The sequence below is a fragment of the Panthera uncia genome, chromosome D2 (assembly GCF_023721935.1).
Source record: "Panthera uncia isolate 11264 chromosome D2, Puncia_PCG_1.0, whole genome shotgun sequence".
Lineage (NCBI taxonomy): Eukaryota > Metazoa > Chordata > Mammalia > Carnivora > Felidae > Panthera > Panthera uncia.
Window position 1 is genome coordinate 50,537,805 of NC_064818.1, and position 27,585 is coordinate 50,565,389.

A 27,585-nucleotide genomic window follows, 5' to 3' on the forward strand; every position below is an offset into this window, starting at 1 on the left:
TTGTGTCTGTGACTTAAAAACAGACATAAAAGGCTAAAGCCAGTTCTGTTATTTTTATAAATGTGGGACTTTTTCTTTCAGAATTTATTTTTTCAGATCCCCATCTACAAAAGGAGAGGGGCTAGAATATTAAAACTAATTTGTGCTTGTAGTTAGCTGCAAAAAAAGAATAACTAGAATGCTAGCAATGAATATCTATTCTTTAAGAACACCTATACAAGTAAAAGACTGTCAAAGGGGATTCTTCTCCCTTTCCACTCCCAAACATAACACCAGTTAGAAAAAGACAGGGATATTCCATGCCCCCACCCACATTTTTTTTTTTTTTTAAAGCACAAGAAGTTTAGAAACAAAGAGCTACATTTGCCCTCATCTCACAATGCTGTTCACATCCCAGTTAGCGCTTCCTGGACTTTATTCTCTAACAGTGGATCAAGGCGAGACATCTCTGCCGCTTTGCTTTCTTACCCTCGGCACACTTTTCCACTAGAGTGAGAACAAGACCTAAAGATATTTGGCTTTCTGAAAAACTGTAAAGTTACAACCTTCACAGTCATAATTAATGTGTTTTAATGTCTTTCAAAATGGAATTATGGATATGTCTTTATATGGGTCTACAGAAAGCTTTGAGGAGCAGACTGAAGTTGAGATTTGAATAAATGTGTTAGAAATGTTGACATTTAGAATTAAGAAGTTATCAAAGTCAGAGACAAATAGCTGTAGGTACATTTTATAATTCTTTTTTCACAACTTGATTTTAATGGTCACTGCTTTTTCTTTTTTTCTTGTCTTTTTTTTTTTTTTAGGCAGAGCTATGTCTGCTTGCTTCCAAATAACAGAGATCACACTGCACTTTTGCAACTGCTATGGCAATGGTAACGTTATCTTGTCATCTTATTTTTGAAAAGCAAACTCAATTATTTTAAGCACTTTAAAAACTCCGTTCTAACAAATAATTTTATTGTATTTTACTGGTAGAACACTGATCCCCAACTGATTAGATCTGTCTTTGGATTTAAATATTGAACTCATTAGCTCAGCATCACTTCAAATGCCCCAGTCAATTATGATCTGATTTCAGCAGGCACAATTATTTCATCATTGGAAAAGAACTTAAAAAAGAAAAAAACAGGGAAGCTTTTAAAAAGTCATAATAAAAACGCTCAAATACATAAGTCATTTTTCAAAGTGCATAAGAAAAAATAGGAACCTGTTTCACTTAGGAAGATTCCCAGTTTGATTCCCAGGGACACAATTTCTAGCAGAGCAGCAGTTTGGCTTGTCACTGAGGGGTACACAGCTGTGGTGGACAGATTTCTGATGGGGTCACTGCTTTTTCTGTCACACATAACAATGCTGACTCGCATAAGAACGCATACTGACAAATGTATTGTTATTATTTTAAAAATATGTGGTTGAATATGACAGCACTAAACAGAATTCATCCTGTCAAAGTAACAGTTTAATGAAATTCACTCTTGTACCATAAGAAAATAAACCATCTGGGGAGAAAATGTTTAATCCTGAAAGAGTCAGTCAGCTCAGTGAAACTTCTTTTGGAGACTGTGTATAGTCGATCAGAAACCTAGAAAATATTGAAGACTACATACATATTGGGGATTTTGTTGTTGGTGGTTTTGTTGTTGTGGTGTTACTATTTCCACTCACCAGCTCGAAGGGGTCGTGGAACTCCCCCAACAAAGATAGTTTTTCTGGGGTCCAAAGGCTGAGAACCATCCATTACAAAGTCACTGTCACTTAGGTTCCATGGTCGAATTTGCACCTGAAAAAAAGTCGTTTACTTGGTCCTTACTTCATTTCCATCAACCCCAAATGAGAATAAGGTGACTAAAGACAAACCCACTGATTTGTGCATTTTACAACATACATAACCCAAACAAAATCCAGTTATTAATTTATGTAATCTGCATTAAGTGCCTTTCAACAGAACTCTTGGGGAATCTACTTACAGATACTATACTCAACACTCTAGACATAAACCTTCAGAAACGACCTGCGGTTTTGAGAAAAGGCAGTCTTTTAGAGACAGACTCTGCATTCTAAATCAGATCCATTTTAACACATGATAGACTGTTTACAACCTGTCACAGTTTAGCACTTAGCTTTTTAAGAGCTCACCTAAAGAAAGGGAACAGGAACATTAGGAATATTTTCTAAAAATTATCTATATGTCTGGCTTTTAAATTCTTATCAACCCCTAAGCTTGAAACATTTATCCTTCAGAAATGTGGTTTAACCCAAACAGAAGAAATGTGGTTTAACCCATCAAGTTAGCATGGAATTAACGGCAGTATCAAATACTGAAGCACACAGTGTTACCTATTTTTGATTTATCTGATTTTCTTAAACAAGTTTGGGTAAATAAAGGTGAGCCTTTAGAAACTGAAGTAACTTTTCAAAGAGTAGAAAAAGAAATCTTTATGAACATACTTCTTTCTATTTGGTAATATCTCTTCACTGGTACTCTGACTTCCTGCCTACAAAAAATAAAGTATTTCATCAGAATCTTAACCTTAAAACATATTTGTTTCAATCCCTAACTCAATCACCACAGAAGAGCTTAAAACAAAAAAACCCAAAAAAACAAAAAAACCCTCCCACATCAAAAGGTGAGCGTCGGCACTGCCTGAGAATCAAGGAGCCACTCAGCCAGCCAGGTGCTCTGGGAAATGGTCTAGGTCTGTAGAAGCAGAGAACCGGGTCTGTCTTTATGGAACACATCTCTTCTTTACCCTCACAGATTAGGATAGGAAACTAAACAGCTGAATTTTCATTTCCTTAGTATCAACACAATTCTTCATCTTCCCCATTGCTTAACTGTCAACACTTAATGCAAAAAAACGCATAAGATGATTTCTTATGTGGCCTGACTTATATATCTGGAAGTACTCCCATTTGAAAGGTAGTAAACCTGTCAATTACGCTTTCAAAACACCTTGAGTCAACTCCAAAACTGGCACTGCTCAGTTAGAAACAGTCCATACATTCCTTATGACAGCTACAAAATTCACCCCCACCTAACTTTTTGCTTTTTACGACCTTGTTGCCTTCATCAGTTATCCAGAAGCAGTAAAATCTCCATTTCTTCCCTAGACCCTGAAAACAGGGACCTGTCTGCAATTTTGTTAACATTGAAGCATTTGTTCCACCTTTATCATGTGAAAAAGAAAAATCTAGTTTTTCCTCATAACATTTGCTGGTCTGTGTGACTAAATTACCGTTCCCTTGACATTTACCACAAAGGGAGATTCACAAATACCGTAAAGCACCCCTTTTAAATCCCTTCATGAGGACCCATTATTTTTTAATTAAAAACATAATTTCTTTACATTATAAAAACAAAGATCCTAATATCACCAATAACAAAAAAGTAAGACATATCTTTTTCTGCACAGTCTTCTCTTCTTCCAGTTTCATCCCTGATAAATTGAAGGCAGCTTCAGGACCTGGTAAGGCAACTCCAATCACTCTACGATAACTGAATTTAATTGTGGGTCACTTTGTTTCACAAATGAAAACAATTCCCTTGTAGTATCCATGGTGTTCTGGTTTCATTTAATCAGAAGTACAGAAAATGCAGCCTTCTCTAATAGCTGTACGCTACTGCTGCTGAAAAGAACTCTGCAGAAGATCTCAAACCTTCCTGCTGAGAGCCGTCATTACTGCCTCCTCTCCCGCCGCACCCTCATCTCAGTACATCACACATAACCCATTCCCTTAGCCTATTCTTGTATTATAGATTAGGTAAAAGTACAGGAAGAAGACTCAAGGACAGTAATGATTAAATCGTATTCACAAAACCTGCGTTTCCCAGCTGCCACCAGAAAACAGCTCCTCAGAGCTCCCACCCATACAGAATCAGAGAAATGTCAACATAAGCCAACATCAGCACATTCTTTTTTTTTTCAATATATGAAGTTTATTGTCAAATTGGTTTCCATACAACACCCAGTGCTCATCCCAAAAGGTGCCTTCCTCAATACCCATCACCCACCCTCCCCTCCCTCCCACCCCCCATCAACCCTCAGTTTGTTCTCAGTTTTTAACAGTCTCTTATGCTTTGGCTCTCTCCCACTCTAACTTCTTCTTTTTTTTTTCCTTCCCCTCTCCCATGGGTTTCTGTTAAGTTTCTCAGGATCCACATAAGAGTGAAACCATATGGTATCTGTCTTTCTCTGTATGGCTTATTTCACTTAGCATCACACTCTCCAGTTCCATCCATGTTGCTACAAAGGGCCATATTTCATTCTTTCTCATTGCCACGTAGTACTCCATTGTGTATATAAACCACAATTTCTTTATCCATTCATCAGTTGATGGACATTTAGGCTCTTTCCATAATTTGGCTATTGTTGAGAGTGCTCAACATCAGCACATTCTACACACTAAGCAAAAAGTAATACTGAGGTACTGTTTTGCACTGGGAAGTTCCATTCACCCTGGATTATCTCTGAAATATAAGCCCACTCTCACACAAGGCATGTTCTCCACCTTCTAAGTTAATTCTCAGCCCTCAGGGCCTGATATTCATATTTTATCTTTCTGACTTACTCTTCGAATACATTTTCTGGTCCTGATTTATATAGAGAGATATTTCTCTACTTTTTGAATACCATACTTTTTAAGGTGACTCAAATATTTTATACAAAGGGGTGAAATATAAATAAGAGAACTTCTTTTTGATTATCTTTGTTTCTTTAATAATTATTTTTGAGAATGGATGAAATTACAATTCTGTTTTAATTCATCATAAATTTCTCTCAGTAAAACAACCATTACATATATAGGGATCACTGTGTGTGTGTGTGTGTGTGTGTGTGTGTGTGTGTGTGAGAGAGAGAGAGAGAGAGAGAGAGAGAGAGAGAGAGAGACAGACAGACAGACACAACTCTTTTAGTATGTTGTCAAATAGGCTATACTCTGGGCAGTAAGAGCCTCAATGTCCTGAGGACAAGTACAGGGGCTTTATCAGACATGGTGAAAATTCCCTTAAATGAGCCCGACATTGATTCCAACACTCTTTCCTGGAGACCACATTTGCTTATAAAGATCACTCTAGAAAGAGGCACCACCCATTAGCCCTTCAGCCATGCCATGTCCTTATAGCAGGAGTTACACAAAACCAAACGTCTGTAGGGATGGACGTATAGCATAAATTTGCCAGTCCCCAGGACAGCAGTCGGTAAGCAGGCAATGGCACACTAAACCATTCCTTTTAAAGGAAGCAGACAAGTAGTTATCATTCGTGAATGTGTTGTAAGACTTTTCCATTTTTCAAGTTTAGCTAGAAATTCAGATTTTTACATGAAACTTCAAGATTTTAAGATGTTGAGAATGAATTCAAATGTTAAAATCACTGGGACAGGCTAAACAAAACTAACTGCAGGGGCACCTGGGTGGCTCAGTCGGTTAAGCATCTGACTTCAGCTCAGGTCATGATTTCACGGTACATGGGTTTGAGCCCCGAGTCGGGCTCTGTGCTGACAGCTCAGAGCCTGCTTCAGAGACTGCTTCGGATTCTGTGTCTCACTGTCTCTCTGCCCATCCCCTGCTCATGCTCTGTCTCTCTCTCTCTGTCTCAAAAATAAATAAAACATTAAAAAAATTTTTAAAAGAAAACAAAACAAAAAAACTAACTGCAGCCCAGATCTATCCTGTGGGCCCCAGACTGTGATCTCAGACTAGAAAGGTTTACTTACCACACAGCTCTCAAAGTAGGAGAAAATACTAAAATGGTTGGTCTTTCCTTAGTTTCTTTTTTAAGCGTGTATTCCTACAGAAGCTCAGTGAGGACTGTGAAACTACTCTTTGGCTGAATTATTTGTTTTTTAATTCTTAAGAATTAATAATCTTATTGTGTAATTGCTTATCTCCAAAGGCAAATCTTTTTAAGGAAAAGGCAAAAACTAAAGATAAAGGTGATGCTATAAATATATCAATTTATGCCATATAGTAACTCTTCAAGAAACGTAAAATAGTACTGAACGCACTCATTTTCCATTTCAAGGTTTCCCAGTGTATGTTCTGTGAACTGTCAGTCTGTAAGGTGGCTCTGCCAGACAAGCCTTGCTTAGGAAAAGTTATATACTATCTCTTCCTTCTTGGAGTTTCAGGGCACCCATTGGTGTACATTAACCAAAAGCTCTAAGAGGTTCTACAGGAAAGAAATCTGTTCAAATGTTGTTTTAACCCAGCATTTCCTAAATTATTTTCATGGAACCAACTTTTTCACAACACCTATTAATAAACACACTTTGGATAATACTGCCCAATTATATCTTACTTTTAGTATGTATCAAAATATGGCATAACAAGGTTGAACCAACTGAACAAAATACTGTAGAAACTTCACTCTAATCAAGGCCTTTTCTCACTTATTTCCTGCTATTGCTCTAAAAGGGTTGCTCTTGTAGAAGTTAACTTTAAATGGTTAAGAATACAGTAAATATAAATAATGAATAGCTATTCAAAGAACTGAACGTTTTCAGACTGAACTGCACAAAAGAGATGTTTCTCTATTTTGATATCAATGAGGAATAAAATAATTATAGTTCTATGTAAAAACTGAAGTTTCATCCTACTTAAAACTAAAAGTCATTAATAGGGATAAGATCAGGCCAAGTGCTAGGAAAAAAAATAAGCAAGTATGGGTCAAGTATGGGTCATTCATTTCTGACAAGGAGCTATAACATTTTCTAAAAAGCAAATTCAATCGCTTCTCGGCCTTTTGGCTAAGATCAAGTGTAAAAAGCAAATTCATTGAAAATTTGCAAAAGCCCCTAAGTTAACATTCAATATAAAATGCATTTTTATTATATCTTTAATAACAGGGTAAGAGAAAACACTTAGCTTTAATAAAACAGTTTTTAACATAAACCTTAGGGCTTTAAGTTTCCAGACATGACCAAGCCACCCTATGGCTCTAGAATTCTCTCAGTTTATACCAGTATTTAGAATTTACACATTTACCTACCAATAAATAATAGTATGTTGCGCTCACTTTGAACATCTCACTCTATATTTTGTCTTGTTTGGTCATCTCCTGGTTACAAACATCCAACACATGATCATCCTACTGCACAGTGCCTTCCTTTTCATCTATTCATCTCAAGGTAGCTCTGCAAAGCAACCAAACTGTTCAGAGTCAACAGTGCAATCTGCTGGCCAGCTCCAGAAACTACCTGATCAACCCCTTCCTGCTGTTTTCTTTCCCATAAATTTCCCATAAAGCACATGGCCTAGCCTCCTCACCCTCATCTCCTCTTTCTCATTTCAATACCCTTTAAACTCCTACTCAAGCTCTTCAGGAGAAGGCCTCCATTTTTCTCTCCCTAGTCCTACAATCCTTTCAACCTACATGAACCACAAAAGCAATACTGCAGAACCATCAGGACCACTCTCCCCAGCAAGCAGCAGTATCACCGCTCTTCTGACAGCCAGGATGAGTCAGCTGAACTCCAGGCCGCTGACATACAGCTGCAACAGCTCGGCTGGTAATGAACTCAGGCCCACCCCAGTTGTCAGCAATTCTATTTTAAGCATCACAGACCTCACAGAATGACTGGAGTGCCCCACAGTATCACAAATAAACTAGTTTGTGGTTTGTGAGGCATCTTTATCTCTTTCATGTTATAAGGGGTTGTTTTTATTATTATTAACTACCAAAACTAATAGCCACAACAGCAATAATTGTGGTTTGGATCCTTCAAAGAACATTCATATTCGGCATCTCATTTCAACCTAATTTTTACCATACAGCTCCCTAACAAACAGGTCAGCCAATTTCCAGGAGTTTAGATGCTACCTATTATTCTCAAGTGCTGCTCTCCACCTGATGGAGACGGGGAGACATCCTCCTTGTATCCTCTGGGGGAAGTGGCCAGAAAGGAACCTAATAGCTAATGGTTTCATTGCTCTTGATAAGACTTCTGAACCCTGGGCTGCTCTCGGGCCTACAGTCAGAACTCCACTGGGCCTCCAAACAAAAAACTGTAACTCTCACACTCAGACTATTCCTCCCATTCCTGAGATACAAATAGATCGTAGGCCCCAGAGAGCTTTATCAAAATAGGCAGGATTCTTCCTACAGTGGGCGCCAAAATAACCCTAGGAAATTTTCTCATGCCCTCCCAGAATGCTCCAGGTCTACCGTCAGGGTGAGGAAACAGTTCAGGTACTGAAAGGAAACCCCTGCCATCTTCAGTAAGCTGCAGAACCTACCTGATGGACACAGGCTTACAGCCCTTCAGCTATTTTTGAACAATTCATATAACACTCTGCATACTGTTTCATAAGGGCATCCAGTAGAAAAAGCAGACCATGCATAAACTGTGCCCTGAAAATGGTGATGTACAGCCTTGCTCTATGCTGGACTTATAAAGCCATTATCAATTAAGTGCAATGATTAATAACCATACTTATAACCAGAAGATTTAAGGGAATATCTTCTCTCTAAAGGCCTTCCTGACTCCCTCAGGAACATCTGACCACTTTGCCTTTGAGCCCCCACCCCACAACTACTCCTCATAATACTTTTATCATACTTTGATTCCTTATTTCACTTGGTATTTACATGTCTATTTCCTTCCACTGGGCTCTAGGGTGGAGAGCTAGGGTCCTCTAAGGCTGAGACCATATCTCTGTGTGGGTCCCAATTGCCTGGCAAAGTGCCCAACCCTTAGTGAGTGCTCTGTGCTCATCAGTGTTCTGATGAATTAACAAAGGTTTTCCTGAGGGGCAGATGCTGATGCCACAAGATGTCCAGAATCTGCCCTTCTATAGCTCTCAGATTACTGAAAGCCTCCTTCCAGGGATAATGGAAATAGAGTGTATCTGGTCATCAGTGAGTGCCTCAGGGCTTGGCCTAATCAGCACAATTTCTGATGTCCCCCCCTTCCCGCCCCCACTGGGACCTACTCATTGATCAGAATTACCTAGTGCTCATTGTTGCTGCCGCTGTTCCTACATCACTTAGAAAACACAGGCATGATAGAGGATTTCCTTTTGAAGGAAAGAAGAAACTAGCACTTTTGAGCACATACACTACACCACTATGCTAGGCATTTTTTTTTTTTTTAATTTACATCCAAATTAGTTAGCATATAGTGCACCAATGATTTCAGGAGTAGATTCCTTACTGCCCCTTACCCATTTAGCCCATCCCCCCTGCCACAACCCCTCCAGTAACCCTCAGTTTGTTCTCCGTATTTATGAATCTCTTATGTTTTGTCCCTCTCTCTGTTTTTATATTATTTTTGTTTCCCTTCCCTTATGTTCATTTGTTTTGTCTCTTAAAGTCCTCATAAGAGTGAAGTCATATGATATTTGTCTTTCTCTGACTAATTTCACTTAGCATAATACCCTCCAGTTCCATCCACGCAGATGTAAATGGCAAGATTTCATTCTTTTTGATTGCCGAGTAATACTCCATTGTATATATATACCACATCTTGTTTATCCATTCATCCATTGATGGACATCTGGGCTCTTTCCATACTTTGGCTATTGTTGATAGTGCTGCTATAAACATTGGGGTGCATGTGTCCCTTTGAAACAGCACACCTGTATCCCGTGGATAAATGCCTAGTAGTGCAATTGCGGGTCATAGGGTAGTTCTATTTTTAGTTTTCTGAGCAACCTCCATACTGTTTTCCAGAGTGGCTGTACCAGCTTGCATTCCCAACTATGCTAGGCATTTTAACACACTGTCACACTTGAACTCACTATAACTATTATGCTACAAACATTATACCCACTTTAGAGATAAGGAAACTAAGACTAAAAGAGTGAACTCAGAACTGAAAACCAGGTTTATCTGACCCAAAGTGTATGTGTGTGTGTGTGTGTGTGCACGCGCACGCACACACACACACACACACACTCTTTCCAATGCAATGATGTCCTGTTGCCTGTAAGACTCCTTGTCCTCCAGGTTACTGGCCACCAGTCATGCTTCCTGAGAGTCTCCTGAACAAGTCAAAATGCATTTTGATTTGTGAATGGTTAACTTCTCTTTTCTAAATTCATTCTACTCATTTTCAATGCGTTAAGAAATGACTGATAGATTCTTCTTAAACCTGCAAATAAAACTAGCATTTAGAAAAGCTGAAGAAAATGATTTAGTAATGAAATTGGCACCATATTTTCAGCTATTTTAACTTCCAGGTTCATAGTCTCAAGCAATTGTGCTCTGCAGCCAGACAATTTTGTCCAATGTCTACATAAATGTGTGTTTGCAGCTCCATGGCACAAGGACAAGGATGTTGTTACTGGCATGCTGATCACTAAAACTCTTGACAGTAACGTTCACATAAAAGTTCTACTTACCTAAGTTTTTCCTGGGAAGGAGCCTATTCTTTGAATGAACTTCCTGGAATACTAATTCTACCAAAATCTTCACAGGTATAATCCCAAAACAGGTATATCAAATGGTGGCTTAAAAAATATTATACAAATTTATTTACTGCAAGACTTTTCAGAACCTTAATATATCAATTTTACCCAAATGTTTTCGGCTATGGGACCTTTAATTAAAGGAACAAATGGATATAAAGTGCACAAAGTAAGTTATCAACAAATGACACTTATCATTGCTACGAGCAAACCTTTTGTCAATGATCTTCTCAAGAGACCAGTGTCTGATGGGACAAGTGTAATTCATAACACACTTTGGAAAACACTAAATATGGTCCCTTGGAGGATGGTACTGGCTATTTTACACACTAGAAACCATTTCAGTAGATCAGAACTACAGCATCTTTTAGACCTCTCTAGAAAGGGATTATAGCTTCCAAAGAGTCAAGCACTAAGAAACTCTGGACTCAATTGCAAATTCAGAGACTGGGGAGAGGGGGAAGGATTTATTATGAATAGGAGGTATTTCTCTCGTTTTAGAGAAGAAATTCCTCCTTTGGAGAAATTACTATGATAGAAGGTGCCCAAACCACAAATTTAGACCAAAAGGAACAAAAAATAAAATAAAATAAAGATCAGAAATGCTGAAGATTTCTGAGGAGGGATATAGTGAATCTGATTTGACTGAGCCAAGATAAAATTATAGTTATTGTCTTAGGAAGTGGTAGGTGGAGAATGAAAGAGTTTAAGTAAATATACCACAAATCCAAAGGCTGAGGCCATCAATCAAGGTGCCCTGTAACTTAGCCCCTACTTAATTTTCCCAATTTAATTCCCCTCTACTCCCTTTCACACATTTGTGCTCCATCTAACCAACCTATATGTTCTCCACTCAATCTGCAGTTTCTCTTTTCTGTGTTTATGCTGTTGCCTTTCTCTGAAATGTCTATTTCCCACACTTCCACACCTCCACCTCTCCCCTGGCCAATCTCCAAACCCTTTTCATCTTTCAAGGCCCAGTTTAAATGACACTTCATCCAAGAAGCTTTCTTTTATCACTCCAGGTATATATAAACTCTCCAAAGCACTTAATCTTATCTTCATTGTATTTGATATTTTTCCTAAATTTGACAAATATTTGAAAAACTGTTATGTGCCAGGCTCTATAGGTTTGTGTATTTATTTATATACTTGTTTTATCTACCCATTATACTATTAACTTTCTGAACACAGGATTTTATGTCTGATTCATAGTAACCAGCTCTAATGCCTTGCCCATAGGAGTCCCTCAAACATGGTATAAAGGAAGGCCAGCACATTATTTTTTAAAAATATGGCTGAATGTGGGCTGAAGATAGCTATAATAGTAGGTGTGAGTCACTATAGGTGGTATAGTGATCAGAGAAGGCTTCGGGAAAGAGACGGCATTTGAGAGGGGTCTTAAAATCAGTGTAGCAAAAATTAAAAATTAAAAAAAATAAGTGTAGCAATCAGAAACTGAAATGGGAGCAGAAATATTTCAGTTGACTGGAAAAGGGGTTCAGAAGGAAAGCAGAAAAAAGAAAGGTTGGAAAAAAAACTTGAAATCAGACTGGGAAAGTCTTAAGTCCCAGGCAAAGGGATCTGGACTGTCTTTGTACTAAAGAGGAGTGATTCAAAGTGCTGGAGATCCTATTGATACATAAAGGGGAACAGGAAAGACAGAATCATAGACAGATTGGACAGAATAAAAATTAAAAAACTGAGCCAGCATCCAACTGGTTTCCAGCTTCTTTGCTCCCAACATTTTTTTTTTCCAATTTTTGTTTTTCAAATTTTGAGTGGATGACCATGTTACCTGAGCAACAGGCTCCACAAGTGACCTTACACAAGCACACTTCGGTTTGCTAAGACAGTTTTAAATATACAGTTGACCCTTGAACAATACAGGTGTGAAGCACGCAAGTCCACTTATATGTAGATTTTTTTGATTAATACAGTATACTACATTTTTCTCCTCATGATTTTCTTAATAACATTATCTTTTCTCTAGCTTACTTTATTCTAAGAATATGGTATATAATATATATACAATAGGTTTAATCAGCTGTATATGTTATTGTTAAGGTTTCTGGTTAATAGTAGGATTTTGGTAGTTAATAATATTTATGGGGAGCCAAAGGTTATATGTGGATTTTTCAACTACGTGGGGTGTCAGCACCCCTAACACCCCTACCCCACTGCTCAAGGGCCAACTGTATAGAAAATCAATCTGTCATATTTCAGGATATTTATAAATTGTGATTATGTTATAAGCTGTAAGGATGAGGAAGCAGGAAACTTCTATAATACTCCTTTCAAGGTGTTTACTATCCCACATCTCTGGCCAAAGTGTTTTAGAAGGTAAGAGTCATAAAAATCTCCTTCCACACCTCTTCTTCAAGGTTACTGATTTTTAGTCCCTATCTCTGTTAGACTCTAACAGGTTTCCTGCTCTATCAGTTTGCTGTTTCGTACCTTCAGGTTCAGTCTATTTATACATTCAAAAAGTGGAGTCACCTTGACAAAAGGGACCACTGTCACAATGTCTGTCCACTTCACTGGAAGCCTGGACAAGAACACAGCTATTCTCTGGGATGCCTGGAACATCTGAGCTACGGAATTCCTTTTGCTGGAGAAGAGGTCAAAATCACACATCTAGGAGCTTTGCAATAGTTCCTGCTGTTGCCCATTTGTCTACCCACTCTTTGGAACTGAGAAGTCAATTAATCGAGCTATAAATAGTGTCTTCTGTCATCTTTAAGGATCAGACCTATACATACATAGGGTAGTCTAAGTAGAGTTATTTAATGAAAGGTAATCACTGACCAAAAATACCTCCTAATACTATCTGGAATCCACTGATTTGGGATTTGTTGAGTTAAAAAACAAACACAATCTTAGAAAGGTGAGAGGGAACCTTGCTATCAGGCTCTGTATTAGGAAAACAATCTGATTAACCTAATCCACACAAAGGTAAAGGGGGTTTGATCTGGGGGAACAGAATAAGGGAGAACGTCAATGGATAGAAAATCTGTGAGGTCATTCTGGAACATTGTGTATTTCCAAGGAGAACTCCAGAGAGGATCAGAGAGAACTAAATAACAGAATGAGGGCACTAGGATCCTGAAAAGTAGCCAAGCCAAGAAGTAGAAAAAGCCATAGCTCAGAAGGTTTGGTGAATGAGTTCCAAAGGTTGACTTTACCTTGAGTTATTGCCAAGGTCCTCATTTACTCCCAATAGTTCAACCCAGCTCTCACTTTCTGTGGGAGCATCCAAAACGAGGTGGAATGTACTGAAACCTGGGTGGGGAAGTGTGGCCAAATGAGGCTGGGAGTGATAGATGTGGAGCTAAAGCCAACAAAGAGAAGGTTTCAAAAATGGAGCCAAAAGAGCTGGAACCCAAAATGGGATCCAGTTCATTAGAATTATAGGTATTTGGGGACTTTTCTGTTTCCCATCCTGAGTTTTATTCAAATTGTTTATGCTGGAAATTCTGAGTATGCCTGGGTTAAAGAAATACGTAATCAGCAGCCACCATTCAGAATTCACCAAGCTCCAATAAAACTGTTTCACTTGAGTTCAGAAAATGAAAACTGCAATAAGGCAGAAATTTGCAGAAACACAAACAGTGAAAGTTAGTTTCCCCATAAACATTTCCAAAACAGATAGTTACACTAATTATTTTTCAAATGTCCTTCATGCTCAGGGTAATAAATGTATTTGGAGGGAAAACAATCAACATACCACCTCCATCTGCAACCACCACTGCTCATTCCCTTCTCAAAAGATGTCCAGTCCTGGTGAAGGCATGCCCTGAGAAGGCGTATTAGCCTCCTTTTCCCACAGAGCAAGTGACATGATACTTCCAAGGTACACAAGCTCATCTGCTCATCTCTGGTCTCCTCCCCTCAATTCAACAGCTTCTTAGTCTACTTTGGGCGTAACTATCTTCATGTGGATCTCTATCACTCTGCTTTCTTTTTTTTTTTTTTTTTAAATGTATAAATCTATTTCTAATCCTCTCTTATGGTGGCAGAGGCTCTCTGGAGGTTAACCATTTACCTTTCAGACATCTGACTCTGCCAAGTTGGGATCGGTCTTTCTAATCTCACACTATTCCAAAGAGATTTAGAAATGTTACTCCAGCTTTCTCATTATGTGTTCAGAGGAAACACTACACCCTCCTATTATAGCCACAGTGTACACAGCCTTTCCTCAGCTTAAATTAAGACTGAAGTTAGCAAAGGTTCCCTACTCTTTTTCCCCAACTGCATTGCTACTCTATCCAAGTCTGCTAACTGCTATAAAAATTTGGTAATGGCCCCAGAATGTGAAATACATGGTGGCACTGTCACACTTGCTAAAATCCTTGCTTCTTCTTCTGCATCGATTATTCTATAGCCCAATATCTCCATTCTTTGTAACTCCTCTGCTTTCCATGCTGCAGTCTCCCCCTTATAGGTGGACAAGTCCCAGCGCCATTCTTCTGCAGCCAACTATAAACCCTGCTCTAGATGCCACCATTCTTTTCAGTAGATGTTACTATGTAATAAGCTCTAATCTTGCTCTCCTGACTATAGCACCATACGGCTCTAACAGCATCATCCAGTTACATCTGCACAAGTACCAAGTGCTTTCACATTCATTTTCCTCTTATCTGAGCTGCTCAACATCGCAGAGAGAAACCATTATTCCTGCCAGTTTATAGATGAGGAAACTAAGATCCTGCAAGGATTAGGTGACTTATTCTGAACCAAGCAGATAATTTAAATGCTAGAGTCAAGACTTCTACTTCTGGGGGCACCTGGGTGGCTCAGTTGGTTAAGCGTCCGACTTTGGCTCAGGTCATGATCTCACGGTTTGTGAGTTTGAGCCCAGCGTCGGGCGGGCTCTGTGCTAACAGCTTAGAGCCTGGAGCCTGCTTCAGATTCTATCTCTGTCTCTGCCCCTCCCCTGCTTGCTGTCTCTCTGTCTCTCTCTCAAATATAAAAGATAAAACATAAAAAAAATTTTTTTAGAAGACTTCTACTTCTGACCCCAACTCTTTCCCCATGCACATTTCTGAGAATAAACTTAACTGCCAAGCAAGCCCCACATTTGGTGTAAGTCTAACAGGGGACGCTGCAAGCCCTGGGAGAGATTCCTGCCTCGGTCCCTTGGTCCACATCACAATTTTTACTCTATTTCCCACTCCTAGCACCAGCTCTTGACACACACTCATCCCCTTCCGAATTCCCTCAATCCTCTATCTGCCATGCTAACCAATTTCTTTTTTTGTTGTTCTGAATACAGCCTTGCCCCTTCTTCACTGATAACCCCTGTCAGGAGAAAGTAGGCAGTCTTCATCTCTTACCCAATGACTTACTCACATGCTTTGGCTCAGAAACCACAACCTCTTAACCATGAACTCTGTATAAGTGTACATTTGTTTATGGTCTGGGGTTCATGTTCTCTGTCCTTGCCCTCTCCCTCTCCCACCCTGTTTGCAGCTATCCATTTTAGAGTGTAAGCTCTAGGTAAGCCAGTTGTAGGTACCACTCACAATGCCTTGCATTCAGAGGGGCATAAACATTGCCAATTATGATCTTTTTAAAAAAAATAATAAATTACTCCTGTCCTTGATCTGAAAAATGACAGAAACCAGTTGCCAAAACCGCTTAGAGCATTGTTTACTTCAATTCAGAGTTACTGAATAGGAATTAGCTTAAAAGAGCTGTAAAGGGAAAGACAAGGACACATTTGTTTACACGCAGTCCCAAAGGTATAAAATGAAATACTGAGTAATTTGTTATTAGCTTCTCATCAACAATAGTCCAGCTCTATTGCATAGCAAGGTCACCCCGGGTAAGAGAATCCTAGTTACCAGCATTCCCATTACAAAAAGGAGGCGCTCAGCTATTCCAAATGCATATGTGCTCTGGAAAAGCAACAGCTGGCTACATATTACTTACTGGCTTATCCTTGATGGTGGGGCTTGACACACACAGGTACAGTTTCCCGTCTTCTTCCAGGCAGGCATCTATCAACGCTTGCACTGAGCTCTCCTCCTGGAACAGCAGAAAGGCATAGCCTTGGGAGGACAAAAACAAAAGGATAGAGGGAAAAATCAGTAAATTAAACTCAAAGTACCAAATAAAAATGTATCTGTTGTTTCACTTCGGCAGATTCTTACTAGAATCCAAGAACCTGAAATGGGACACAGGGAAGTAACAGTCATTGAGACCCTCATATGCCGGGCATTGGATTAGGTACTCACTGACGTGGTCTCAATTCTTATAATTGCTCAGAGAAGCAAGTTCAGAACTCCTCTATGGAATTTCCATGAAATACAAGCATACCTAATTTTATTGAGCTTTACTTTATTGTGCTCTGCAGATACTGAGTTTTTTGTTTGTTTTACAAATTAAAGGCCTGTGGCAACCCTAAGTCAATTAAGTCTATGGAAGCCATTCTCCCAAAAGCATGTGCTTACTTTGTGTCACTGTGTCACATTTTGGTATTCTCACAATATTTCAAACTTTTTCATCATTATTATTATATTGGTCATGGTGATCTGTGATCAGGGATCTTTGATTTATTATTATGATTGTTTTGGGATGCCATCAACTAGGACCATAGAAGACAGAGAACTTAAATACTGTGTGTATTCTGACTGCTCCACTGACCAGCCATTCCACTGTATCTCTCCCTTTCCTTGGGCTTCCCTGTTCCCTGAGACACAAACATAATTTCAATCCCCTGAAATCAGGCCAACTTATAAACCTATAGTTGCCTCGAAGTGAAAGGAAGCGTTGCACGTCTCTTACTTTAAATCAGCAACTAGAAATGATTCAGCACAGTGCAGAAGACATGTTGAAAGATGAGAGGGGCCACAGGTTAGGCTCTTGAGCCAGTTAGCCAAGTTGCAGTGCAAAGGAAAAGTTCTTGAAGGAAATTAAAAGTGCTACTCCAGTGAACACATGAATGATAAGAAAGCAAAACAGCTTTATGGTTGATATGAAGAAAGTTCTAGTGGTTTGGATGGAAGATCAGAGCAGCCACAACTTTCCCTTCAGCCAAAGCCCCATCCAGAGCAAGGCCCTAACTCTCTACAATTCCATGAAGACCGAGAGAGGTGAGGAAGCTGCAGGAGAAAAGGTGGAAGCTAGCAGAGGTTGGTTCATGAGGTTTAAAGAAAGAAGCTGTCTCCATAACATAAAAGTGCAAGGTAAAACAGCAAGTGCTGATGTAGAAGCTGCAGAAGTTATCCAGAAGATCTAGCTAAGGTTAATTCACAAAGGGGGCTACACTAAAAAACAGGTTTTTCAATGTAGATGAAACAGTCTTCTATTGGAAGAAGATGCAATCTAGGACTTTCATAGCAAAGCTTCAACGCCAAGCTTCAAAGCTTCAAAGGACAGACTCACTCTCTTGTTAGGGGTTAATGCAGTTGGTGACTTTAAGTTGAAGTCAATGCTCATTGACCATTGTGAAAATCCTACAGGCCTTAAGAATCATGCTAGATCTACTCTGCCTGTGCTCTATAATACAGGAACAATAAAGCCTAGTTCACAGCACATCTGTTTACAATATAGCTTATTGAAATGTTAGGCCCACTGTTGACCTACTGCTCAGAAAACCAGATTCCCTTCAAAATGTTACTGCCCATTGACAATGCACTTGGTCACCTAAGAGCGCTGATGGAGATGTAATATGAAATGAATATTGTTTTCATGCCTGCTAACACAATGTCCATTCTGCAGCCCATGGATCAAGAAGCCATTTCAACTTTCAAGTCTTTTTTTTTTTTTTTTTTAATGTTTGTTTATTTTTGAGAGAGAGACAGAGTATGAGCAGGGGAGGGGCAGAGAGAGGGAGAGACACAGCATCCAAAGCAGGCTCCAGGCTCTGAGCAGTCAGCCCAGAGCCCGATGTGGGGCTCGAATTCGTGAACCTCGAGATCATGACCTGAGCCGAAGTGGGACGTTCAACCAACTGAGCCACCCAGGCACCCCCAACTTTCTAGTCTTATTATTATTTTTTTAAGTTTGTTCCTTTTTTGTTTGTTTTTGTTTATTTTTTATTTTTGTTTTTTGTTTTTGTTTTTTTAAGTAATCTCTACACCCAATGAGGGGCTCAAACTCAACCCCAAGATCAAGAGTTACATGCATCCCCGAATGAGTCAGCCAGGTGTGCTCCAAGTCTTATTATTTAAGAAATACATTTCATAAGGCTGTAGCTGCCAGCGATTCCTCTGATGGATCTGGGCAAAGCAAACTGGAAAACCTCTGGAAAGAATCCACCATTCTAGATGTGATTAAGAATATTCGTGATCCATGGGAAGAGGTCAAAATATCACCATGACAGAAGTTTGGAAGAAGTTGAGCCCAACCCTTATGGATGACTTTGAGAGGCTGAGGACTTCAGTGGAGGAAGTAACTGCAGACGTGGTAGAAACAGCAAGAGAACTAGAAGTGAAGCCAGAAGATGTAACTAAATGGCTGTAATCTCATGATACAACCGTAACAGATGAGGAGTTGTTTCTCATGGGTGAACAACAACAACAACAACAAAATGGTTTCTTGAGATGGAATCTATTTCTGGTAAAAATGCTGTGAAGATTGTGGAAATGATAACAAAAGATTTAGAATATTACATAAACTTAGCTGATAAAAGCAGAGGCAGAGTTCGAGAGCACTGACCCCAATTTTGAAAGAAGCTTTATTGTGGGTCAAATGCTATCAAACAGTATTGTGTGCCACAGAGAAATCATTTGTTTTGGTGTGACAAAGTTGTCTTATTTCAAGAAATTTCCAAAGCCATACCAACCTTTAGCAACCACCACCCTGGTCTATCAGAAGCCATGAACACTGAGTCAAGATTCTCCACCAAAAAAAATTACAATTCACAGAAAGCTCAGATGATGGTTAGCATTTTTTTTTTTTTAGCAATAGTCATTTTTAATTAAGGCATGCAGATTTTTAGACATAATGCTATTGCACACTTAACAGACTACAGTATAAACGTAACTTTTATATGCACTGAGATACTAAAAAATTCATTTCATTCACTTTATTGAAATATTTGCTTCATTGTGGTGGTCTGAAACTGAACCCACAATATCTGCATAGTATACCTATAGATCTGGTCCTCCTGAGAGCAGGCAAACTCATCACTGGCCTGAGCCACAACCACTAGTCAAAAAACAAGCATCACCTGCCCTCTAACTTCCACCAAGCTTTAGGTTTGACACATGCTACAACATGGAGGTACCTTGAAAATATTATGCCAAGTGAAAAGGTAGGCACAAATATCATATGATTCCATTTATATAAAATGTCCAGAATAGGCAAATCTATGGAGACAAAAAATAGATTAATGGTTGTCTAGGGCTAAAGGACTAGAGGGAATAGGTACAGGGTTTCTTTTGGGGATGATGAATATTTTCTAAGATTGATTGTGGTGATGGTGGCATAACTCTGTGAACATACGGAAAACCACTGAATTTTACAAGTTAAATGGGGGAACTGTATGGTGTGTGAATTATAGCCCAACAAAAGCTGCCTCCCCCAAAAGGCCCAATAATAACGTAGGGTTATTTACGTGTTATATTTACATGTATATTTACATGTTATTTCTGATGATGATGCTTTCTTTCTCCAAGGATACACTCCTATCTCATGACAGAGTATAAAATAAACATGGATACTAGCTGCAGAACTTCCACAGAGACAGTCAGTTTGTTCACTTTGATTCAGTAAGATTTACTGAGCAACTATTACAAGTAGGATACAATCTATGGCTTAGGAGAAAAGTGAGATGGAAGAGAGTAGGTTCCTACTGTCAAGAGACTTATGTGGTAGAAGAAACAGACATTTAGGCAATTAACTATTTGCTACAAAGCTGAAGGAGATACGTGGGAACAAAAAGTGCCATGGTAGCCCAGAGGAGCAAGGACTCTGACTTGAGAGAATCAGCAAAGACTTCAAAGAGATTAACAGACGTTCAAGGGACCAATTCTAGCATCTGCTGCCATGCTGGCATTCATGAATGGCAGCTGAGCAAAGGCCCATCATGAGCTAGTCTAAGCTTGAGTATCCAACTATTTGGCCTCTCTGCAACCCATCTAGCTTTGCTAAGTCTCTCAGCTGTCACCTCCACTCCCAGCCCTGCTACTGATCTCAAAAAAAAAAGAACAAAACAAAACAAAAAAAACAAACCAAACCAAAACAAAAAAACCATCACCAATATGTTTCTTTTTTTTTTTTTATTTTTTTTTTATTTTTGGGACAGAGAGAGACAGAGCATGAACGGGGGAGGGTCAGAGAGAGAGGGAGACACAGAATCGGAAACAGGCTCCAGGCTCTGAGCCATCAGCCCAGAGCCTGACGCGGGGCTCGAACTCACGGACCGCGAGATCGTGACCTGGCTGAAGTCGGACGCTCAACCGACTGCGCCACCCAGGCGCCCCAATATGTTTCTACTCTGGTGCCAGAAAGGTGTAAATGGTAGAGAAGGATAAGAACTTCCAAATTCAGAAGATTCTCACACATCAAACAAAGATGTTAATCAACTGGCTTAGAAGCAAAGCTCTTGGGAGTCCCGGGCAGCACCTAATGACAGTAGCAATAGATAATGAATAATGGGTACTTTTTAAAAAATCTTTTTTCCCAATTCTTTGGGAAACTATACAAAGTATCCAAGCGAATACAGCACAAAAAGGTCAATCACTACCATCTAAGCAAACACAGAGGAAACAGATCAACCACTACCTGGCACACCAAGAGTGGCCAATGCAACTGGCTGAAGCCAGCGCACAGGGGACAGCACCAAGCCCATGGGAGTGGGTATGTAGATACAACAGGGAGGCTGCCTAAGTGATAGGACCCAGAGCTGTTTTCTGGGCTCTGCTCCCAGGCTAGATGGGTCAGAGGATTCAGCAGGTGGCTAGGCAAGAAAAATAAAACCTAACTGCAAACTAGAAAAAAATATCATTTCTTCATATCTTTTCTCTGTTGGAAACAGTATCAAACTATCACCAAGCCCCAAGGAATCTATTAAAAATTCAGTGTTTTCATTTAATGTGAGAACATTAATTCCACTTGCCAAAGTGAATATTAGAGATGAGTGGGTTAAAAAATGCAAATCATAAAGAGGAGGTCTCAGCATGTCCTCTCAAACCTCCTGGCTCACCATGTGAAATCCTGGTACAGATGGTCCACAAAGGTCCTAAGAGGCACACAGGCTATCTTGTTCTTGGAGAGGGCCCCATCTGTGTACGTTATGCACAGGCATATCAAAAAGGCCTGGGGATGGGGCATGCTCACTGAGCTGAGGCTTTCTCCAGCTCCTTGCCACCAGAAAGCCACCAGGCTGACCGCATTTTTCTGGCACATCACTGTACACCCTCTGAAATCTTCCACATCAAATCCTGCACGGATCTCAGCTTGGGCATCAGAGGAGAGGGAGTGTCTCCCCATAGCAGCTGAGTAGCTACCACAAAAGTGGGCAGATCTTCAGTCATGCCTCTCTCACAGCCATAAATGTCACCATTAGCATTAGAGTATAAATATAAACAATGAGGAGTTGCAAGTAAAAGCCTACCACAAATATTATTACTGAGAAAAATATCTACAAACAGCTTCTTTTCCTTTCCCAAACGGTGGCCCATAACATTTAACCAACTTCTTCAGGATAACTTTTATAGCAAGTCAGCTTTTATAATAAATCATCTCTACTCCCTCACCAGCAAGCTGCCACTCGCAGTAAAGACAATATTCTCTTAGCATTACAAAGCGGTGTGACTCAAGTTCAACAATTTCCTTCAACCCTACTTCCTACCTTGGGCTTTCTAACCAAAACAAAATTCACCAGAGACATCCCAAATCACTCATGAACAGTACCTTCACCTACTAAAAACACCTTCTGACACCTCAAGGTCAACCAAACCCAGATGACAACAGAAATCAAGAGTATTAAAAACAAATCAGGAATGAAGAATCCTTCAAACATATTTCCCTTTTGATGTTCAGAAGTTTAAGGTCAAAGCAAACAAAGTAGAAAAAGATTCCTTCTAGAATAACAAGGTCAATGTGAGATGAAAATTAAATCAATTATTTGCGAAAAGTCAAATTCCACATGGTACTATGAAAAGAGTTCTGGACTAGGAGTCAGAAGGTCTGGATTTAGATCTAAGTCCTAACATTTATTAGCTGTGTGTAATAATAGCTAGCATTTATTGAGCATCTATTATGCACCAGGCACTATTCTGAGGGCGTTCTTTCATCATCACACACATCCTATAAGGTAGGCATTACTTTTAGTTGTTTTACAGTTCAAGAAATTGCACAGAGTGATTAAGAAAGTTGTTCAAAGTAACCTAGCAAGTGATCGAACCATGAACTTGAAAATCAACTTAAACTTTCTGAGTCTTGGCTCTTTTCTCTGTAAAATGAAAAAAAAAAAAAAAAGTCTTTGTCCTCATTATCTTACAGAGATGTTGTAGGTTATGAAATAACACACATAAAGGTACTTTGTAAACCAGGTATTGTGCAAGTGTCAATTTTTCTTTTTCTGCATTTTCAGTTACTTGTGTGATATGTAAAACTGAGTTTTGCATACAATCTCGTTATAAAAATTAGAGTTCAAATTAATGATATGCACTTTCCACTGGGCATTTCCAAGTGTTTGGTGAATAAAGTGCAGTAATCTAGATACTAAAGAAAAACTTTAAAGCTATTTGAATAACAGGCTGAACATTACCATAAACAAATGATAAAAGTGACTGAATATTTTGCTTTCATATATCACTAGCCATCTCCACCAGGAGACAGAATTATCAGATGTGATTTTATTTGCTGATTCTAATACATTCTTTAAATAAAAGACTATCTGGGGCACCCGGGTGGCTCAGTTGGTTAAGTATCTGACTTTGGCTCAGGTCATGATCTCACAGTCGGTGGGTTTGAGCCCCATGTCAGGCTCTGTACTGACAGCTCAGAGCCTGGAGCCTGCTTCAGGTTCTGCATCTGCTTCTCGCTCTGCCCCTCCTCCACTCACACTCTGTCTCTTTCTCTCTCATAATAAACATTAAAAAAAAATTTAAATAAAAGCCTATTATGCCTACAAATCAAGCTCCTCAAACTGTCACTGTTGGCAAGTTCTTCTATTAGTATGAAAGGTATATATATATATAAAAGCTTGGCAAAAAAATTATTAGCTCTCCTGTTCTCCCTTGCCCTCTGAGCCAGTAAGAGATAACAGGATCATAAAACTCAAGTTTCAGAAATAGCGGTCTTGTTTGCCACATACCTGAGGAGTGTGGCGGGGCTTCAGAGATGTTGTGAGCTATGGGAGGTCCTCAACTCAGAGCCAGTCTGTGGGTGGAATTATGGGCTCCAAGGGAATAGGAATTCTTAGCACTATCAGCATCATGACTCTGGGTTGGGCAGAATGGATGGCAGGAAATTGCTTGCTTTCCCTTTCCCATTGGTGCCAAATAGGTTGGGGGAGGAAGGGTACAACAGTGAGGGATTTTTGGACAAGACTGGACTGACCACACTTCTCCAGGGTAAAGAGGAACAGGCAGGTATGGGGTTGTGGGGGGAGGGGGGACTCAATTGGGATTATTCCATTTTATTTGGCCAGGTTTTTGCAGGGCAAATTTAATTAAAAGATTATTTTTCTCTTAATACCTGAGAACACACTAAGTATAACAACCTCCAAAATGTTCTTGGCTACCTGTCAAAAACAATGCTTTCTGAGCTCTTAAATACATAATTTTTCATGTTATAATTTTTTATACTTGATCCCCATAACAATCACCACCAACTTCACCACCACAAACACCAGTTACTAAGTGCTTACAGTGCGCCAGGCACTTTGCTAATAATAAACACTTTACATCTGTCAGCTCTTTTCATCCTCACAGTAATTCTATGAGGTAAATACAGGTGTTATTATTATCATTTTACAGACAAGGAAACTGAAGCTCCAAGAGGTTAAGGGATACCTCAGAGATTAAAACCTAGAGATTAAATTTGGAATTAAAACCTACATCAGCTTTTGGAGTCCTCATTCTTAATCCATTATATTTTTTTATCCATTTTTTTCATTATCCATCTTTATCTATTATACTGTCTCACCTAAAAATGATGAGGCAAAAATTTCAATATCATTAGCAAATAGGGACTGGCCTAGTTATTATATATTTATTGTTACCTTTGTTACAGTGATCATTTCACAGAAATGGTAGAAAGTAGCAGAAAGTGGTCACCTGTGCTTCAGTCCTAAAATATAAGGTCTATGCATATATATTTGCTCTAAATAAAGCCCACAAAACTATATTAAGAAGAATTGAAATGATGAACTTCAAAATCATCAGAAGTTTAGATTTAGTTTTATTTAGGTCAAATTGTCATATTTAATAAAGATGCTTATTGGCTTTCAATGTATTTTTAGGTTGTGTATTTAGAACGAAGGTACTTGAGGGAGTTAAAGAGCAGATCTCACTAAATTAAATAAGATTTTAACAAAATGAATATCATCGTCCCAGTAATAATTGACTTAAGCAAGAATTATCAGTGGATTCTAAAACCACTGGGTGAATTTGGGAAGGGATACAAGATATTCAACATACTCTTAAAGTATCATTTTACAGATTATTCAGTATTTGCAAAGGGAGGGAAAGGCACTTTTAAAATGGAGGAATCCTGGAGTGTCTGGGTGGCTGAGAGTTGAGTGTCCAACTCTTGATGTTGGCTCAAGTCATGATCCCAGGGACATGGGATCGAGCCTTGTGCTGGGGCTTGCATTGAGTGTAGAGCCTGCTTGAGATTCTCTCTCTCTCTCTCTCTCTCTCTCTCAAAGAAAAGGAAAAAGAAAAGAAAGAAAAGAAAAGAAAAGAAAAGAAAAGAAGAGAAGAGAAAAGAAAAAGAAAAGAAATGAAGGAATCTGGCAGACAACATCTTAACCAAATGATCAAACTTAACATCACCAGCAATAGGGCAAACTGATTTAACATGCACTATGTTAACTGACTTAACAAGTACTCCTGTACTATGTCCTTCTTAGTGCAGCTCATCATCTACATACTCTTCCTGCTGACAGTGTTTTACCTGAATCTCATTATGAGGAAACAATCAGATTAATTCCAAATTAAGTGATATTCTATAAAACATCTGACACTGATCCATCAAATGATACAGAAGATAAAAAGCTTAGGGAACTATATAAATTAAAAGACAGTAGAAAGATATGACAACTAAATGAAGACTGTATTTGGATGTTAAGACTAAATGTTTGAATCTTGGATAAAAAAACAGCTCTAAAGGACATTACTAGAACAATCTGGATATTTCTTGTTACAGGAGACATATGCAGAAGCACTTACGAGTGAGAGCTCTTGATGTCTATAACCAAATGAAAACTATACACACAGAAAGAGAAAAAAAGAGAAAGCAAATGTGGCAAAATGCTGACAACTGGTGAATCTAGAGGAAGCCTATATAGGTGTTTGTTGCATTATTCCTACAGTTTACAGCTTTTTTGTAGGCTTGAAATTTTTTAAAATAAAAATTTGTAGGGAAAAAATTAAAAATCACAAGGTCTTTCTGGGGAAGACAGTAATATAGTCTCCCATTCTCTAAAGAGCTGTTTGGGTGTTTTTAAAGACCCAACAGTTCTTAAAATCAACTAACGCTCTTAGTGATTTATATGTTTCAAGTATCAACTGCAATGGAAAAACAATTTCAGCTTGTAGGGCAGTGCCCCAAACCACTGCTACATTCATAAAACAGCTGACCAAGGGACAGTCAGTTTCTGATTAAGTGAGATCAGTCCCAGAAGGAAAGATCCATGGTCTGAACAGACACACACACAGGCGCGCGTGCGCACACACACACACACACACACACACACACACAGAATGAGAAAGAGATCTCTCCTTGCACAGAATCCAGGCTCCCTGATTTCTTGTGACCTTCCTAGACAGGCCTGAAGGGCACCTCTCCAGCCACAGCTGCCTGAGTTCAGACACTTTTTGCCACAGAAGTCTGTTCTAAACATTCTTACTAACCTTGGCAATCAGGTCAGAAGACTTACCTGGTTTGCCTCAGGCGTCTTTGTCTTTGGATTCAATTCAATAGAACCAAAAATATTTATGAGGTATAAGGCATGAAGCTAGGCAAGGAAGCTACAAAGACAAAGAAGCCAAGGAAGAACCCCGTCCTAGAAAATTCCAACCTATAAATAAATGACTAAGGAACACCATGAAATGTATTATGTTGGGGGTGTGTCTGTCCTACAGAACACTGATGAAAGACAAATAGAGCAGAGGTGTCCAAACATCAGGGAAAGCCATAGAACAAAGGCCACGTATGAACTGGAGGATAATTAGTCTTCCTGGAAATAAGAGCATTCCAAGTTCAGGACAGTGCAGGCCAAGGCACACAAGGTCAAAGGGTTGGCTCATTTGGAAAACAGAGACTAGAGATCATTAATTAGAGTACAGGATTGAGGGCACTGGGTGGGAAGAGCTGAAGCACCTCACCAACTCCCGGCCTGCTGCCTGGAGAACACTGTAGGTCTCTGAACTGTATTCCCTATTCATTTTCCCTCTTGGATGAAAACATCTGATTTCCAAAATTTACTGAACACTTACTATGTGCTCTAGGCACTTCAGACATAAGCAAGACTTTGTTCTCAAGGAATTAATAAGCTAGTATAAGAAAGTCATGAAGAATAAATACATAGAGAACTCTAATCTAGAAACAATGCATTAAGGATTCTAAGAAGTATTTTTTTAAGTATTTGTAGAAGTTGGACTTCATAGAAAGAAGACATATCTTTCAGTGAAGAAGACCTGGATAGAGAAATCAGGGAAGTCTTTCTGTAGGTGGTAGCAGATCTTGATGGTATGACATAGTTGAAAAAATGGAGGACATTCCAAGGGAAGGAATTAGCCTAAGTTAAGATGTAGAAGGGCACTTGGGTGGCTCAGTCTGTTGAGTGTCCGACTTTGACTCAGGTCATGATCTCACAGTTTCTGGGTTCAAGCCCTGAGTTGGACTCAGGCTCTGTGCTGACAGCTCAGAGCCTGGAGTCTGCTTCAGATTCTGTGTCTCCCTCTCTCTCTGCCCCTCCCCCACTAGTTCATGTTTCTCTCTCTCTCTCTCTCTCTCTCTCTCTCTCTCTCTCTCTCTCTCAGAAAT

At 39.3% G+C, this 27,585-nt stretch overlaps 1 protein-coding gene across 7 annotated transcripts in view; it reads right to left on the reverse strand.

The window, feature by feature from the left end:
* The window catches only part of CPEB3 (cytoplasmic polyadenylation element binding protein 3), a 190,237-nt gene that overhangs the window by 32,237 nt on the left and 130,415 nt on the right, over window positions 1-27,585 (reverse strand). For all 7 annotated transcript variants that reach the window (XM_049646401.1, XM_049646400.1, XM_049646399.1 and 4 more), the window contains 2 exons: window positions 16,348-16,466; window positions 1,669-1,783 (listed from right to left, as the gene is read on the reverse strand). In XM_049646401.1, the coding sequence (XP_049502358.1) occupies window positions 1,669-1,783; window positions 16,348-16,466 (234 nt within the window). The remainder of the gene's footprint in view (window positions 1-1,668; window positions 1,784-16,347; window positions 16,467-27,585) is intronic.